The following is a 16,545-nucleotide window of genomic DNA, read 5'->3' as shown; positions in this document are numbered from 1 at the left end:
TCATGGGTTAGAGTCCCCTTGCCGTCAAGCTAACCGTGAGAGGTTTTTGTCGTTTTCCTCTCCAAGTAACGCAAATTCGGGTTAGTTCCATCAAAAAGTCCTCTACGAAAACAAATTTCTCCCAATACTTGATCCAGGATTTCCCTTGTCTTCTGAGTTAAGTTCAAAATTACATAGGCAGATATTTAGATACGTAAAGAACATTGGTAGTCGTAAATCCAAAATTGGGTCGACTGTTCAACGATGGATATAAAATAAAATAGTTATCTATTCTTTATTGAATTCGCTTCATAAAACTTGCTCTAAAAAGGCAATTGTGATTGAAAAACACATCGTTTTACGCAGTGGAGTACGCAGAATTTTTTCAAGGGGGGGGGGGTCATAATTTTCAGAAATTACTAAAAGAAATTCGAGTATGTAATAAAGCACTATTACTTCCCTAATTTAGACAGCTAGACAATTTTGACTTTTTATTTCGACAACATTGTTTAGTTAAATTTTGTTTTTATTTTTTAAGTTTAAGAATATAATTTTTTTTATAATAAGAGGTAAAATATTTTATTTTTATTAAAAAGTAGGAATAAATCAAGCCAGAAAAAACTACTCATACTGTAACAGCTACCTAAATAATAACCATATAAATGTGAATATTCCATAGAAAACCAATGAATTTAACTAAAAAATGACTTACCAACAAATAGGGAATTAAACCAGTATACAAACACGCTAAAAATTTATTGATTTATACTGTAATATCCAAACGACGGGGTTTTTTTGCAAGTTCGTTTAAAATGTCTTCGACAGCTGGGGTAAATTTTCTATGAATGCTTAAGAGCGCCAATCCATTCATTCTATTATTTCCCGTTGAGTTGCGTAAATAAGTCTTCAAACGGCGCAAAGTCGAAAAGGATCTTTCGTTTGCACTCGTTGAAACAGGTAGAACGACCAATATTTCTAGGAGTTTGAAAATGTTTGGTGTTATATCTTTATTGCACATTCCAAGAGCATCCGCCGCAGTTTTTGGAACACTACCTCCGTCTTCACTAATCCTTTTTAATCTTTTATACCAGAGTTTTAGTTCAGACTTAAGGCTTTCTTTACAGGTATCCAAATCTCCAGCGTAAAATTCCACTAATGCTTCAAAAGCCTTTATGTTTGAAGGTTGGCAAATGAAAGGATCGGCAGGTAGAAGACACTGAAATCCTTTCAAAATATCACGATGCGATACAAATCTTAAGTTTAATTGTGTTATAAAATTTTCTATAAATGGAATAAAAACACTAACTCTGAAATATGTTTCCGGTGTCGATGAGGGAAAATTATCGCGATTTTTCTGTCTTCCTGTTATTCTAGGGATTTGCATGGAAGTGGAAGATCCAATGCTTGTTAGCATAAGAGAAGAAGAGCTGAATATTTCAGAGAATGTTTCAGTGGCATTTTCACGCATTAATTTTAGATCTTTAATGACATCTTCTGCAAGACTCACTGCCTCTATCAAATCTATGCTTGTTTTTTGTAGGTATCTACAGAGATGGATTGTTATGGTGAAAACTTTGTAAATGCACAAAAGAGATATTACGAACTGGCAATTAGATACTGTGCACAGTAAAGAATTAGCCTGGGTAGCTGATTCCTTATCCTTCCATTCTGATATTTTTTGTAGTGTTTCGGCGATAGGCTCGAAAAGTTCCACCACAGCGGTTACTGAGTCGTATCTTTCCATCCAACGGGTTGCACATAGCTGTTTAATTTTCTCCCTCTTAGAGCTGGTTTCCATCTCCTCTATTGCTGAAGATAGGACATACTGTCTTTTTGGCGTATTTAAAAAGTCGTATAATGTTTTAATTGTCCCTAAGCAATTTCTAATGCCAGTTATTTCGCATGCATTTGATACAGCCAAATTGAGGCTATGAGCAGAGCAATGTACATAGAGTGCTGATGGGACAATACTTCTTACGTGGGCTTGTACACCATTAATTTTTCCACTCATTGATGCAGCACCATCGTACCCCTGTCCACGTAACTTTTTTATATCAACTTTCATAGACTGTAATTGGTCTAATATTGTTGTTGCTATTGCTTTTCCGGTTAAGTCATGCACCGGAATGAATTGCAAAAACTGTTCGGTGATGTTAAAATTTTCTTTATCGACATATCGAACGCATAACGATAATTGCTCTATACCTGCAATATCAGTTGTTTCATCTGCAAGAATGGAAAAGCAAGTTGCATCATTAATCTTGCTGACTAGTTTTTGCAGGATTAAAATATTGCAAACCTCAATAACTTCGTTCTGAAATCGAGGGCTGGTATACTGAGCATTTTTTCTGCTTGACTCTAAAATGTTCTTAAGAGTCGAATCGTTCTTACTCCGGAAACGAAGCAATGCCCGAAAATTTCCGTCGTTCTCTTCACCTGGTTGTTCAGCAATTATTCCCGAATCCTTATGTCCTCTTAGAGCGAGACCTTGATTTCCACAAAATAGGATGGTTTCAATGATTGGAGTAATGTTTTTTCTATTTTCTAATTTTCTTCTGCTTGCTGCACTGTCAACTTGTTCATCCACAGGTTTCATCTTTCCAAATAAAATATCGTTTAATGTCCCAGCAGTTTCGATCGATTTTTTGTGATAAAGACATTTCTCGTGTTCAGAAAATCGCTCTACAGCATTTTTCCAGTTGTCAAATTTTACATTGCACAGTTGGCCTAAAGGTTGCTTTCCAGAACCGGCACCACTTGGGGCGAAAAGTACACAAAATTTGCAAAAAGCACCACCCTTAACCTCTGAATATGCAAGCCATTTCCAGCGATAAAGCCATTTGTACTGAAATTTCAATTTTCTTTTTCCTTTTTCAGGAAAAACAAATGCTGGATTGGGTTCCCAAACATTTTTAAGTATATCCAGTTTTTTATCCTCGCATGTATTATCTTCTGAAAAAAGTCCAATGTCATATGGGTGGGAAGTAACACTTTGAGGGCCGCTTTCACATTCATCAGATTCTGTTACGCTAGAAACGTTTTCTTCAACGGAAGTATCACATTTCTGTTCAACAGAAAAACTTACATTGGTACTAGATGCTGTCACCTCACTAATTTCAGGTCGTGATTTTTTCTCAAAGTAATTAAAAATTATTAAATTCTTGCGTTTTGACATCCTAAAGATCCAAGAACAGCAAAAATATATACATATATATTGGCACAGAAATATCCGCTAAGCTACGATCTCAAAGTTTCGAGCTGGAATGAATAACTTCAACAAGCACAGTATCTCCAAAACAAAACAAATTTAGAAACAAGCTCCGAAAGACAAGCGGCAGAGATAACTCTTAGTCTGACTAACTAACTCCACTGTAATCCGTTTCCCCTTTCATATAATTTTTTTACCGCATCTACAAAATTCTCGAATTGCCTCAAAGACGACAGAACGTCTAGGATTCCAGATCTCGCGAATGCCAGCTAGTCTCGAAAACTATCGCGACTGGCAGGACAGAAAGGAACCAGCGATCAGGGCTCGCCCGTAACAGTATCACGTGAATTTGATTTCAAAAGTACAACTCTATTATAGTAAATGTTTTTTCAGTATTCTGAGAAATACCGTGAGAAAAAAAAGTAGGCATAAGGCGAATAAAAATATATAGTCTTAAAAAATAATAGCCAGCATAGTTTCTACTGAAATTTTTATTTCTGTCTGTATTATTTTGTAAGTTCACTTTGTCTGAGCTCAAGGGGGGGGGGGGTTAAACCCCTAACCCCCCCTTTGCGTACGCCCCTGGTTTTACGGAAGTAATTAATAGTATTAGTATTACTTAATAATAATAGTAATTAATAGTATTACTTGCTATTTCAGTACTAATTAATAACGTCATTAAAACCGATTTGAAATGAACCATTTTAAGCATCAACTTTGTCACGTAGAAGAATAAATATTGTGCAGTCATTAGAGGTGAGTTCTGGCTAATGGACCAGCAAAAAAATAAACAGTTTTGCTCTCCATATAAGGCTTAATTATTTAGATTGTTATTGGCATGAGAATCTTTAGGAATGCAAATTTCTTTTGTATAAAGAATAGGAAACATGATTCCCCGTTATAAATATTAGTAGTACCGATTCTTCACGTTGTTCTAATTCATCACGTTTTGCAATGAGCACTGGTTATTAGACATCTGATAAACTTTTTTTACATTAAAGTAGAATATAGCTCCATGCGTAAATCATTCATGATCGTTTCTGAAAGACATTTGTAAGAATCGAAAAATTTCGTCTGGTTATCTAATCTCGAAATTTGAAAATAAAAAATCTACTTTTTTGTAATCTCAAAATTTGACAGAAAAAAAAAACGTATCTTAAATTTAATGAAATTTTCCAAAATCTATTTCCCATACGATCTTCAAGAGGTATTGTAAACACGTTAAAAAGTATAGTAATTCAGCAAGAAACATAGCATTAACAATTTTCTTGATTATCATAAAATAATATTGCAAAAGGAAAAAAAACATAACATTAACCAATTTTCGATTAAGATATCGACTATAATCACATATTATTTTTGTAGGGTGTGACACTAACTGTGTAGAAAATAATATCTGAAAAACACTTTTTTGTACTAAAACTCATCTATTACTCACGTCACAGTAAACGGATCACACTTTACTTTTAATAAAATGCACGCCCAGTCGTAAATTATAGGGCGAAATTTTGACATGCCATCCATATTTTGCTTTGTCATCAATGGTATGAATCTTTTTAATGAAATGCAAATGCCAATCTGTGTATTATTGATATGTTTTTTTATGAATCTCAATTCAGGCAGAATTCTGCCACCGGAAGCGTCTTAAGACAAAATAAAAAATCTGATGTACTTGTTAGTTCTAATTATGATATAATGTATTAGATTCTTATGAATATAAATATGAGCCTCATTCATTAAAAGTGTATCTTGAAAATGTTGAGATAAAAAAAAATTCTAATAAGAAATAATTTTATTGTAATAATAAACATTGACTGATGATAATTCCATAAAAACATATACAGGGTGTTCTATAATTGTCGCGCGTAATATTTGTATTTTAATAATGTTGTGGAAATTTAAGTAAAAATATGGTTCTACTTGGTTTAGAAAAATGTAATAATGGTAGTAAATTCATGTTTCGTGGAATTTTTTTTTTTTTTAAATAGCAAATTCACGTTTAAAAGTATGGTAGGACAATGTATTTATACAGGTACATTAGTTACAAAATTTAACTAATTAAGAGATTTTTTTGCTCAATTATTTTTCTTTAACGGTACAGTCCGCTTTCCTAATCAACGTTTTATAGCAATATAATGTTTAGAAGTATGGTAGGAATATTAATGTTTAGAAGTATGAATTTATACCGGTACATTTGTTACAAAAAGTACCTAATTTTAAATGCTTTTTTTTTTTAAACTATTTTCTCAATTATTTTCTTGCTTTACGCTACACAGTCTGTTTTTCTGCAAAAAATCTATAAGACTTAGAAACTTGTAAATTCGAAAATATGTAGAAAAATGTACAAAGAATTCGAGGGAATACGATTCGATTAATAGTTCAAGAATTATTAACAGTTAAACCTGAAGTAAAAAAAGAATAAAAAACTGCTTTGGTGGATCTACTGTCTTTTGAAGTGCAATTACAAAGTTGATAGGACTATTTTGAATTATTACTTTAACGCGAATTTTTTTCGAAATTTCCATTTGCTCGAAAGTTAATGCAATTTTAATTGTTTTTTTGCATTTTCTTTTTTTAAATAATAATTATTTACCCATTGCTGAAGAAAATTTATCTCGCTATCAATTTTGATTTTACATGATAGTGCTTGACTTAATATCAAAAGTAATAAACAAAAGAATAAGTAAAAAATAAGAGAAAGGTTAGATGCTGTCAGATATAAATCTTAACATCTATATCGATTTATATCTTTAGATTTATATCGTCGTAGGTAAGAAGAAAGCCGATTCTTTAGCAAAGATGGGTTCACAGAAAGAACTGCTAACTTTGCCACTCTCTACAAATTCTTAACATTTACAATAAAATTAATACAGCACGCAGAAAAGAGCAAGAATTATTATCCAAAGGAAAACGCCGGGTGTTTCAAGAGAATTGGAAAGAGTTATATTTCACATTCCGTATGGAATCCGTTGCTAATTTTAGACTTAAAACCGGTCATGATAGTTTAGCAGAACATCTAAACGATATTGTCATCCTTCCAACTAGTGAATGTCAAATCTGCTGAGCAGGTAAAATGAATGCTGAACACTTATTATCATGTCCAGGACTCGAGTAAGAATCTCGAAGTAATGGCGATATTCTCAAGTTATAATGGGATGCTAGAAGCATAGTGTAGAGTAATATAGTAGTATAGTAATGTATATTAATATAGTAGTATAATAATGTATAGTAATATAGTAGTATAATAATGTATAGTAATATAGTAGTATAATTATCTATAGCTCTGTAGGATTTTCATGTCTCCATTTGTCTGACACCTTTTACTGTAGTTCACTTTAATTTTGTTATTCTCAATTATCACTGCTCCCGTTTATTGTTTACGTATTTTAATTGTTCTGTATTCTTATTGTCCATGCATTCATATTACCCATATTCTCGCTCTTGTGTATGTTGCAGATAATGTATGGATTGATTTCCAATAAAGCCATATGTTTAAGAAAAAAAAAAACATTTGAAATCTTTAAAAATAAAAAAAATTTAAAGGGAAATAAAAATAGTTTCCAATGCGAACTGTTTTATGATATAAGTTTATCGTTATTATTAAGAATAAAATTGCTTATCATTTATTACAACTTATTGGATCATATATTCTTTATTTCTAAGCGGAATTTTATTCCAAGTACATTTGATTATTTTTCAAATATCCTTCCATTTCGCAACGATTAACAAAATGTGCTTAAGTAAAATAATAATAATTAGATATTTTGTAACCAAAATGATTTTTATAGACTTTCAGGGAAATTTTTTTATGTCTATTAAAGCTGATTCTAAGAAAAAAAATTAGTTTGCGCACGGACAGAAACTGTTTTTCCGCAGTACTGTCCACAGTAACCGAATAACTTTTGTGGAAATGGAGATATCGATTTTCCATGTTATTGACTTGCCTAAATTTAGTAATCTTCAAAATGTCACAGATGACAATTCAATCGCAACTGTTGCAAAAAATGGACATACACCGTTCTTCTCTTTATCTTCAATGATGAATGAGAAGCAACCATGGGGGCTGGAGAGCGGAGCGAATTGGAGTATTTGCCTCCTTGAACTTGAAAAAAATATATTTTATTTTTATTTTTTTGGTTTCACGAAGTTGTAGCCAAAGTAAAAAGGGAATTATATCATTCGTCAACATATAAGATGAAACAAAAATAAATTTTAATATTATTAAACTTAAATACAATTGAATTTTTTTTTTTTTTTTTTTTAAAAAATTAGGTAGACAGTTCCTTTTCAAAACATATCGCATTAGTTTTCAATAGAGCACTGTGGGCCAGAAGACCATCATCTTTGGCCAAAAATCAAAATTAAATCTTCAACTAAAATATGAGTAGGCAGTTTTAATATCGCCAAATTAAGTATTCATAATCCTTCCAAACATTATAATTTACTTTTTGGGCCGACAAGAGTACAATGTAGTGAAAAATATGTTAAAAATATTTTTTTTAAATGCAACTTTTAAATTTATATTTCAGAAATATATATAGGAATTTCACCTTACTGTTGCATTTTTATCAGAGTAATTAGTCTGAAATTATAGTACAATTTTTCAATTTGTTGGATTAGTTAATACTCTTGACAGTCTATTCTTATCATTTGATATTTTACAATGTTTGAATCACTTTCGAAACTTATCTCCAAAAAGTTCCACGAGGTAATTAGCTAAACTTTTTTTGTTGTCTTCTTTGATGCTTCTTCTTTCGAAAAAACCTGCCCCATTTTGCCCACATTACAAAGGTGGACTAAATATACCGAAAAACAAAAATTAAGTTTTTTTTTCTTCATGTTTTCGCGTCATTTTGTAATTCGCGTTATTTTGTAATATTACTTCGGAAATATAATTTGTTTTTCATTTTTAATATAAAATTTTAAAAATTATTATATTTTCGTTGCTAAATTTAATTATTTAAATGTACTTTTTTTTTTTTTAACTTTTGCTGGCCATATTTCAGCCGCCATTTTTTTTTCTTGTTGGTATTTTTAGTGTATTTCAGAATTTCAACTATGAATTCAATTTACATGCGCATAAAACCCCCCAAATTTTGAAACAAATTTTATCGAAATACTAATTTTGGCCACGAAACTTTGGATGCTGGCCCACTGTGCAGAGCTATATTTTTATCGATTGGCATAACAGCAATCAATATTTTATCTAGCCACAAAAAAAAAGTTCTCAGGAATCAATTTTAATTACATTTAGAAACGCAACAAAATACACAATATACAAAGGTATTATATTTTAAAAGCCAGCATCAAGGACATGACTAATTCGTGTCTGCGAACAAAAATTTGATTGAGAAACGAGACCCTATTTAAACAATTTTCAAACAAAGAGGGTAAAAAAGGCGTCACATGTTTCTTCTACTGGTTTTCCTGACACCTGTCAGATTATATGGGAGCTTCAATGGAAAATTTTTTGAAAGGGAAACATCAAATTCAAGAGAAATTGAAAAAGAAAACTTGGGATCACACAACTCGTCTCCCGGTGTGGTCCCATAAATGCTTTTAAAGGCCCCTAATAAGACTGAAAAAACGAGAGTAGTTCTTGTTAGACTTGCGCCTAATTTTGACGTTTCCGTGACGTCAAACTGAAATGGATAATAATAGTTCCCATAGAGCTAAAAGCGTTTTGTGTTATGGAGACTGCATACAAATATGTTTTATTGATATGAATTTGTATCAATATCGAATGAATATTATACTTACTCAACGTTCAGAAGATAAATGTAACGAAAATTTAAAATGAAAAAATCTAGTTGTGATGTATGATGCCAAATTGCCTGCTATAAATTAGTATTTTGAAATGAATGTATACGAAATACAATATAATAATATTTCTTTAACAGTATTGTATACACTTGTAACACAACAGTGAAATTCATATTTTTAGCTTTTGTTTGGCAGGTCATATACTGTGACTGTTTAAAATTTAAGGAAAATAAGCTGCGACTATCTTCAAGAATAGGGAAAAGTANCAGTTTAACGAGGACCAATACCGCACACCCTCGGTCCCTACGCAGACTGATCCAAGTGGGTCACCCACCCGCACACTGACCGCAGCCAGTGATGCTTGACTTCGGTGATCTGATGAGAACCGTGTCTTGACGATCAGTCCACTGCGGGACATATATAATATTTCTTTAGCATTATTGTATACACTTGTAACACAACAGTGAAATTCTTATTTTTAGTTTTTGTTTGGCAGGTTATATACCGTGACTGTTTAAAATTTAAGGAATATAAGCTGCGACTATTTTCAAGAATGAGGAAAAGTATAAAAATACGAAAACATAAGAGTTTGTAAGTTAAATGAGAGCGCAAAAAAAAAAAATAATAAACAAAGAACGAACTATTCTGAATAATTTTTGATCTATTGCTCGGATCTTCATGTTCTAGGATTCAATCGTAATGGTTCGAGGGGGTGACCTCAAATATGCTAATAATTTTGTGCAGACGATTTTTTAAGTTACGAAATCACACACAAAAACATACTTTCTCTCAATAAACACGTCTTTTTTTCTTTTTTTTGACGAATTCAGATTTCTGACTCCAAAATATGGGGGGTAGACGTAATGTAGGAAATATGGTCTCCATAGTTTCGTCAGGAGAATAGTTCAAAGTTTAGACCCCTTAATGTTAATTTTTGCGTATTTCGCCATATGTCGGGAACTCTTTAAGCGAATTGAAAATTTTTTGCACGCAATTATAAAATTTAATTTTTCCAAAGATAATTCCATGCAAAAAATAAACTTTAGTAAATATTTATTATTCTTTATTATTTTATTTAATAATAGTTGAAAACATTTTGAATTGTTAAGCGTTTGATTTTTCACATCATTTTAAAGTATGTAATTTTACATACCAAAATGCAAAATTTGTTGAATAGTTTCTGAGAAATCGAATTTTAAATATACGACTTTTTTAAAATAGTTTTAGAAATCAACCGACTTTAGAAATAAAGTAAATGAAGATAATTCTGAATATATCAGCCGTCAAAACATTATTAAATAAATAATCCCAAGAAAATGAAGCAGTAAGATATTACTTAATTAAAACTTAATTTATTACTCAATTAAAGTAAAAAGAAGTTCTTAGCCGAGTGTACTTGCCATTTCACCTTAGTAGCGAGTGAGAATCCCGCCATAACCATGGATGTATCGCCATGATACCCTTCTTTATACTCTTTGTAAATTAAATAGATGCTTCCAAGTTACGTGATTTCCCCACTCTCCACAATTTCCCCTCTCTGTTACTATGGTTTCGGCAAATCTTCAATTTTCTCTACGGAAGTGCGTTACAATAAGAAGCTGGAATATGCTGGCGTAAAGGAAAAAGCAAGATTTGCCAAAACCATAGTGACGGAGAGGAGGGAAACAGTGTGGGGAGATGACGTAACCTTGAGGCGCATATTCAATTTGCGCAATCTGCTCATCAACTTAATAAGGCTTATAAGGATGAATACACAAACTTGCATGTGTATGTTCAACAATAAAAAAAATTAAGATAATAATATGTTTCTAAGTGCTGGAGATGTTTGGAAGAAAAAAAACTTTATTATAATTTTTGTATCACCTTAAGTATTTGGAAGGGGTAAAGCTACAGAGTTCGCGTTATCGTTTAATAAATCAGACGCATTTTAATTTTTTTTTTCAAATAAAGGACCGGATTTGTAGAAGTTACACGAAACAGCACATAAGCATAGCTGCCAAATTTCATGCTTTTTACTAAACTACTTTCCTGATTGTAACAAAATTTATGCTTTCATAATTGATCTTGGAGTCAATAAATTTGTATTGAAACGAGTTTAACTACCATAACGTTTATAGTAATCTAAATTTGTAGATAAAAGTTCGCTAATTTTTGTATAATACTTCAAAATGATAGCGAAATAAAAAATAATCCACTATTTAGGATTTGTGTGGTCTTTAATAACTTAAAAAGTGGTACGGCAAGTAATAAAATAACATGCCATATTCAGCACTGTGCTTAATATTTCAAAATCAATATGTCTAATTGTGAACTCAGAGAATTTTAATTTTAAAGTAAAAGCTAATAAAAAAAATCTGTAACTTTCTTATCACAAAATTTAATGATTTTTAAGGCAACACATTTTAAAGATTGTTCGAATCCTAGATACTCTATCAAATCTTACTTTTTTTTAACTTTATTACACACGCAAATTTAAAAAGTTTATGATGTCAGTGGTATTGTCAAAAATGTAATTTTTTCAGTACAAATTCATTTATTTTATTTTGATTTTCTCCAATTTAAACTCATAATTCTAATGTTTCACCGCGTCAACATTCTATGTACACAACTTATTACAGTACGTCAACATATGTATCCCAGATAATCCATTTTAATCAAATACATTTTATCAGGTAATTTTTCAACTAATAGAGCCCACGACCACCTTGTAGATTCCATTCGATCTATATAGCAGTCTTCAATTTAGCCTTTTATAAAACAAAAAGATTATTTCCTTACATATCACGAAGCTCTCAAGTTAATATCAACATAGTAACAATTCGAAATTATCCAATCTATTCAACTTCTTACAAGCTCCAAGATTAATCGCCAAAAAACCCATTTGGCAACGAATCGAAGCACATATAACTAATTTCTTTTACCAACTACTCATCTCGAAAAGCGAACGTGGTACTTGGATTTCTTAATTGGTGGATGAATAAAAAAATCGTGATGTTCCCACAGAGAGCACCCCCTGAAGGGATTGAAACAAAAGTCGTGAGACCAATTAAAACCAATTTTCTTATATCGCGTGCCTAGAATTCAAAATTCTAAAAAGAATTCTTCAAAGGTGCCAATTAAGTTATCGAATGGAAAAGGGGCGTGCCTTGGGCTGACCGCATGCAGTGGCTCAATCCATCTGACAAGTGGATGTAGGAATGAATTTTCGAATGGGTGGGCTCTAAATACCCCTCGAGGGTACCCTGAATTAGTTTTCAGACTACATTTGTCAAACGATAAGTTATGGTCATTTGAATTTTGATTGCCACAGATTCTGTGATTGGTTGGGGTAATTGTTTTTGATGGAGTTGTAATTTTTCCCTTCTCTGTTTGAGTATTTATTCCTTTAAGAAAGACAGAAAGTTAATTGTGCGTTTTATTGGTTAATTTATAACTTTTTTAGCAATGGTGGGGTTAAAACTGACAATAATATAGCACCACTCTAAATGTACCACTTAATTTTGGCAATAATTTAAACCACTAAAAGTGTAGTAGTTTTTACAGAATGACCAGAAAAATGCGCCCCAATAAGGAACTGTAATATTTCGAAGATCACTGTACATAAATAGTTGAAACTTTGGGAATAAGCAATATTAACAGCCAATTGTAATTTATCGATGCTAACGGTGCATTTTTTAACTCGTTTTTAAAGTTTGCTTTACGTGTATTTAATTACGTGTATTTAAAGTTTGCTTTAATAATTCAATAAATTAGAATTGAAAAAAAAATTGCCCACTACTAATATAAACAGATTTATAAAAAGTCAGATTGACAAAATGTCTTGCTCATAAGCTATAAAATAACATAAGTTTCATTAGAACTTATCGTCGCTTTGAAACTAAACCGTAGTAACTCAAAAAAAATCGAAAACTGAGATATTTGGGTCATTTTGTGTAAAAACAATCATCCTTTTAGAGAAACAACGTGTTATCTTCATAGTTCCATAAAATTAATTTAGAGAGAAGTTAAATCGTTATCGCATTGTCGCGGTTAGCATTAGCGCGGAAAGTTTGAAATCGCTCTCCTGAAAAACTTGCTTTTTTGAGCTACCACGGTTTAGTTTCAAAGCGACGTTATAAGTTAACTACCATTAGAGATAATGTTTTGATTAAACCTCAAATGTAGGTAGGTATGATTATTTGCTTAAAAACTTATTCTTGCTCTTTTTATTTTCCGTCATTGTTGGAATTCGTCATGTATATGTCAGAAATAATAAAAAAAAACAAGAAATGTTTAAAGCATAAACTATATTTTATGACTTCTTCTCTAAATGTCCTTATCTTACTCCCCTATATCCCACTGCTGAAACCTTCCATTAATTCTAACACTTTGCTCCCTAAAATATTTATACCACAGATGCTAAATCCATTCAGTACTACAGCCGCAATTTACGGTTCTTCAAAAAAAGAGCCTGAAATCCGGTCAGTACCCTCAAAAATAACAAAGGACCAGACACCTAATCCAGCTTACAGACTCATCAAATCTCAAACCAACTCTTTCTTGGCGAACAAAGCTTGACAGGGACCTGGTAGCACGCGGCCGTTAAATTCTTTTTCCTCAGACATAATCTTGTTTTCGATATATTGTGTTTACTTTATTTAGGGAAGACATTAACCAGCGAAGCGAAAGAGGCCGATAAAGTGCCGGGGAGTTGTTTTGATCCAGGTGGCGGTCTCTGATGTTTTTTTCGGTTCGATTATTTAGCGGAATGACACCACGCTTCTGGGCGAGTTGCGGGTCTTAACCTCTGTTGAGCACGTGGCTTCCTATCTTTTGTGTGACATATTTTTTACCTTGGAGAACTGTAGTAAGATTGTACCCCTCGTTAATCCTGTCATACTTTTATCTTGGAAACAAGCAGGAGTTGTCAATTTTTTTTTCCTTCGTTAATTTGTAAAGCTTGAATGTCGAGTAAAATTTGCTTTTAGTGTAATTGAAGAGAAATGTTAGTGATGATAAAGATTGGAATTAAATGGAAATCATTAATAAGAATTTAGAAAACAGTATTTTAAATTCTACGTAATCCTAAAATTAATTTTAAAGCTTGGATAACTGTAGCAAGTAAAAACTGCTTGCTACAGTTAAGAAAAGTTAAGAGTACTAGTTAAGAAAATGTTAACGATGAGGAAGATAGATATTAAATAGAAATCAATAATAAGAGTTTAGAAAATAGGAAATTAAATTTTACGTGATCAAATAAATATAATTGTAAAGCTTGGAGAAAAGCATCGGTAAAAATTGCTTTGAGTAAAAATAAGGAGAAATATTAGTGATTGATATTAATTGGAAATCATTTGTAAGAGTTTAGGAAATAGTAATTTAAATTTTACGTGTGCATAAATATAATTGTAAAGCTTGGAGAAAGGCATCGGTAAAAATTGTTTTGAGTAAAAATAAGGTTAAATGTTAGTGATTGATATTAAATTGAAATCATTAGTAAGAGTTTTGAAAATAGTAATTAAAATTTTACGAAATTGCGAAAATAATGGTAATGTAATAATAGTAATAAATAATGGTAAATATTGTAAAATGATGATTGTAAAGTACATTAGATTTAATAGTAACTAAAACATTCACATTCATATTGAATAAATATTGAATAAATAAACATTTAGTTTGGGGCAAATACGCTACTATTTTAGTAGTGGTATCGTGCTTGCATCGTTTAAATTAAGACTAATTAAAGAGTTCAAGTACTTATAAAAGTTCAAGTAAATTATAAAATAATTTGTTAATTCTGGTTCTGGGAAATATTTTATATAACGTGTTAATGTTAGAGATGATGAAGATTAATAAACGGAGGTAATTGATTAAAAGATTCTTATTAAATTTTAAAATATCAATCATTAAAAAAACTAAAGCAAAGTGTATGCACAAAATTACTTAATGTACTATTAGAAATGTGTATAATTTACATTCATAGAAACTCAATATTTGTAGTATTAGTTAAATTACCACTTAATTTTTAAAACTTTAAATATCAAATTTAAGATAACTAGGTTAATAATAAGGTTTACCAGCAATAATCTACAAACAGACATAACCATCATCAAGGAAGCAAAATCACTACAATCAGAGCTCAAGCTCTTTGTGAACTTTTTACAAAGCAATGAAAGCTTTAACATGTTCAAGAAAATCCAAAAAGCAGTTTACTCAGAGGAACAAGAAGCAATAGATTCAGAATACTAAGATCAACACTGAAACCAACCATCAATATTTATTTTTGGAACGCTAATGGTATAATCGAAAAACAGCATGAACTAAAAAACTTTATAATAGAACACAATCCTGATATATTCATAATAACAGAAACTCATCTAAATGCAACCCAAAATCTTAAAATAGCCAACNATTCTGCTTAGTTAAATAAATATAACTTAATTTAATATCTTCTATACTAGAGTATTCAAAGAGTACTTTCAGTTGAAATTTATTCCGATAATAGTGATTCAGTCAAATGTCTTGAAGCAAATTCATAAATAAAATGAAATAAAACTTTGCAATAATAGGGATGTTGCTTAAGAGTTTAGGAGTCGGAAAATTTTGCTCGACTCTGACTTCAGTTGGTTATAAGTTTAGTCCAGTAGATTAAGAGAGCAAGAAAAAGATTTTTTTTATATATATTGAGGCAAATATTTATTATTATACAAAAATGTTACTCAAATAAATATATTGACAATTATATAAACTATTACAAACATAATTAACCACAGTTTTACGTTTTTGAACTCAGGTTTACGATTGAAAACCATTGATAACGAACACAGAAAATAATTCTAACTATTGAAAAACAGAGATTAAATAATTTATTTATAAATTATCTTTTAATTTACAAATTCCAAAACCAAATTTATTTAGCTTAATTACTGGGTTAATTAAAAAAATATGCGAATGCATTTTATGTATCATTTGTCATAATTTTACTAGTTCATGAATATCTACTAAAAAATTTTTTTTGTCGTATAACATTTATATATGTGCAAGTGTACGTCAGGGAGGAACAAAAAACACAATAGTTTTAGATAATTGATAAGCACAAATTTGTACATGGATTAAAATATCACACGAGAATTTTTTCAGATTTTTGTATGCATCATCTTATTCAAATTTTATGCACATTTTTAAAATTTTCAAAACTTGTCAGACAAAAACAATCAACCTCTCAAATTTTCTGTTTTACATGTAATTTTGCTAGTGAGATTTTCAAAATTTTTCTATCAACTTTTCCTTTCCTACAATGTTCCTAAAATTTTGCAATTTTTACTATAATTTTCCTTATTGTAGCAATACGTTGCAGATTTATTTTCACAATATGCATTTTAGCGTCAGAAGCAAGGCATTTTGGAAAGTTCTGTAGGCATGGATTTTTAAGCCAGCAATGGATTTTTTTCCTCCTCAAATGATGGATAGAGCAAGTGTAAAGTAACTTTAGTAACTAAAGTAACTAAACTAAAAGCAACTAAAACTTTAATTCTTCTCTCCGCCCAAGTGTGCGTGCGTGTATAAGTACTATGTAGTTTTTTTTTAGTTGTTTTGCACTATGACAGTATTTTGAA

General features: G+C 30.9%; 1 protein-coding gene across 1 annotated transcript; it reads right to left on the bottom strand.

Annotated features, from left to right (window-relative positions):
- Positions 1–742: 742 nt before the first annotated feature.
- On the bottom strand, positions 743–15,114 carry LOC107437183 (zinc finger MYM-type protein 1-like). Its single transcript, XM_071186975.1, has 2 exons — positions 15,007–15,114; positions 743–3,043 (listed from the first exon to the last, which is right to left on the bottom strand). Exons 1-2 carry the CDS (start codon positions 15,112–15,114, stop codon positions 743–745), a joined length of 2,409 nt encoding a protein of 802 aa, XP_071043076.1.
- Between the last annotated feature and the right edge of the window lie 1,431 nt (positions 15,115–16,545).

Source organism: Parasteatoda tepidariorum, chromosome 10, assembly GCF_043381705.1.
Source record: "Parasteatoda tepidariorum isolate YZ-2023 chromosome 10, CAS_Ptep_4.0, whole genome shotgun sequence".
In the NCBI taxonomy this organism is placed as follows: Eukaryota; Metazoa; Arthropoda; class Arachnida; order Araneae; family Theridiidae; genus Parasteatoda; species Parasteatoda tepidariorum.
Note: the sequence above shows the minus strand (reverse complement) of the source record. Positions and strands in the feature narration are given on the sequence as shown.

Bases quoted from the DNA above. Each gene is read 5' to 3' on its own strand.
- LOC107437183 (XM_071186975.1), bottom strand. From the start codon at position 15,114: ATGTTAAAGCTTTCATTGCTTTGTAAAAAGTTCACAAAGAGCTTGAGC. The intron at 3,044-15,006 runs GTAAACCTTATT...TCTGTTGAACAG, and splicing joins CTGTTTGTAGATTATTGCTG to AAATGTGATACTTCCGTTGA.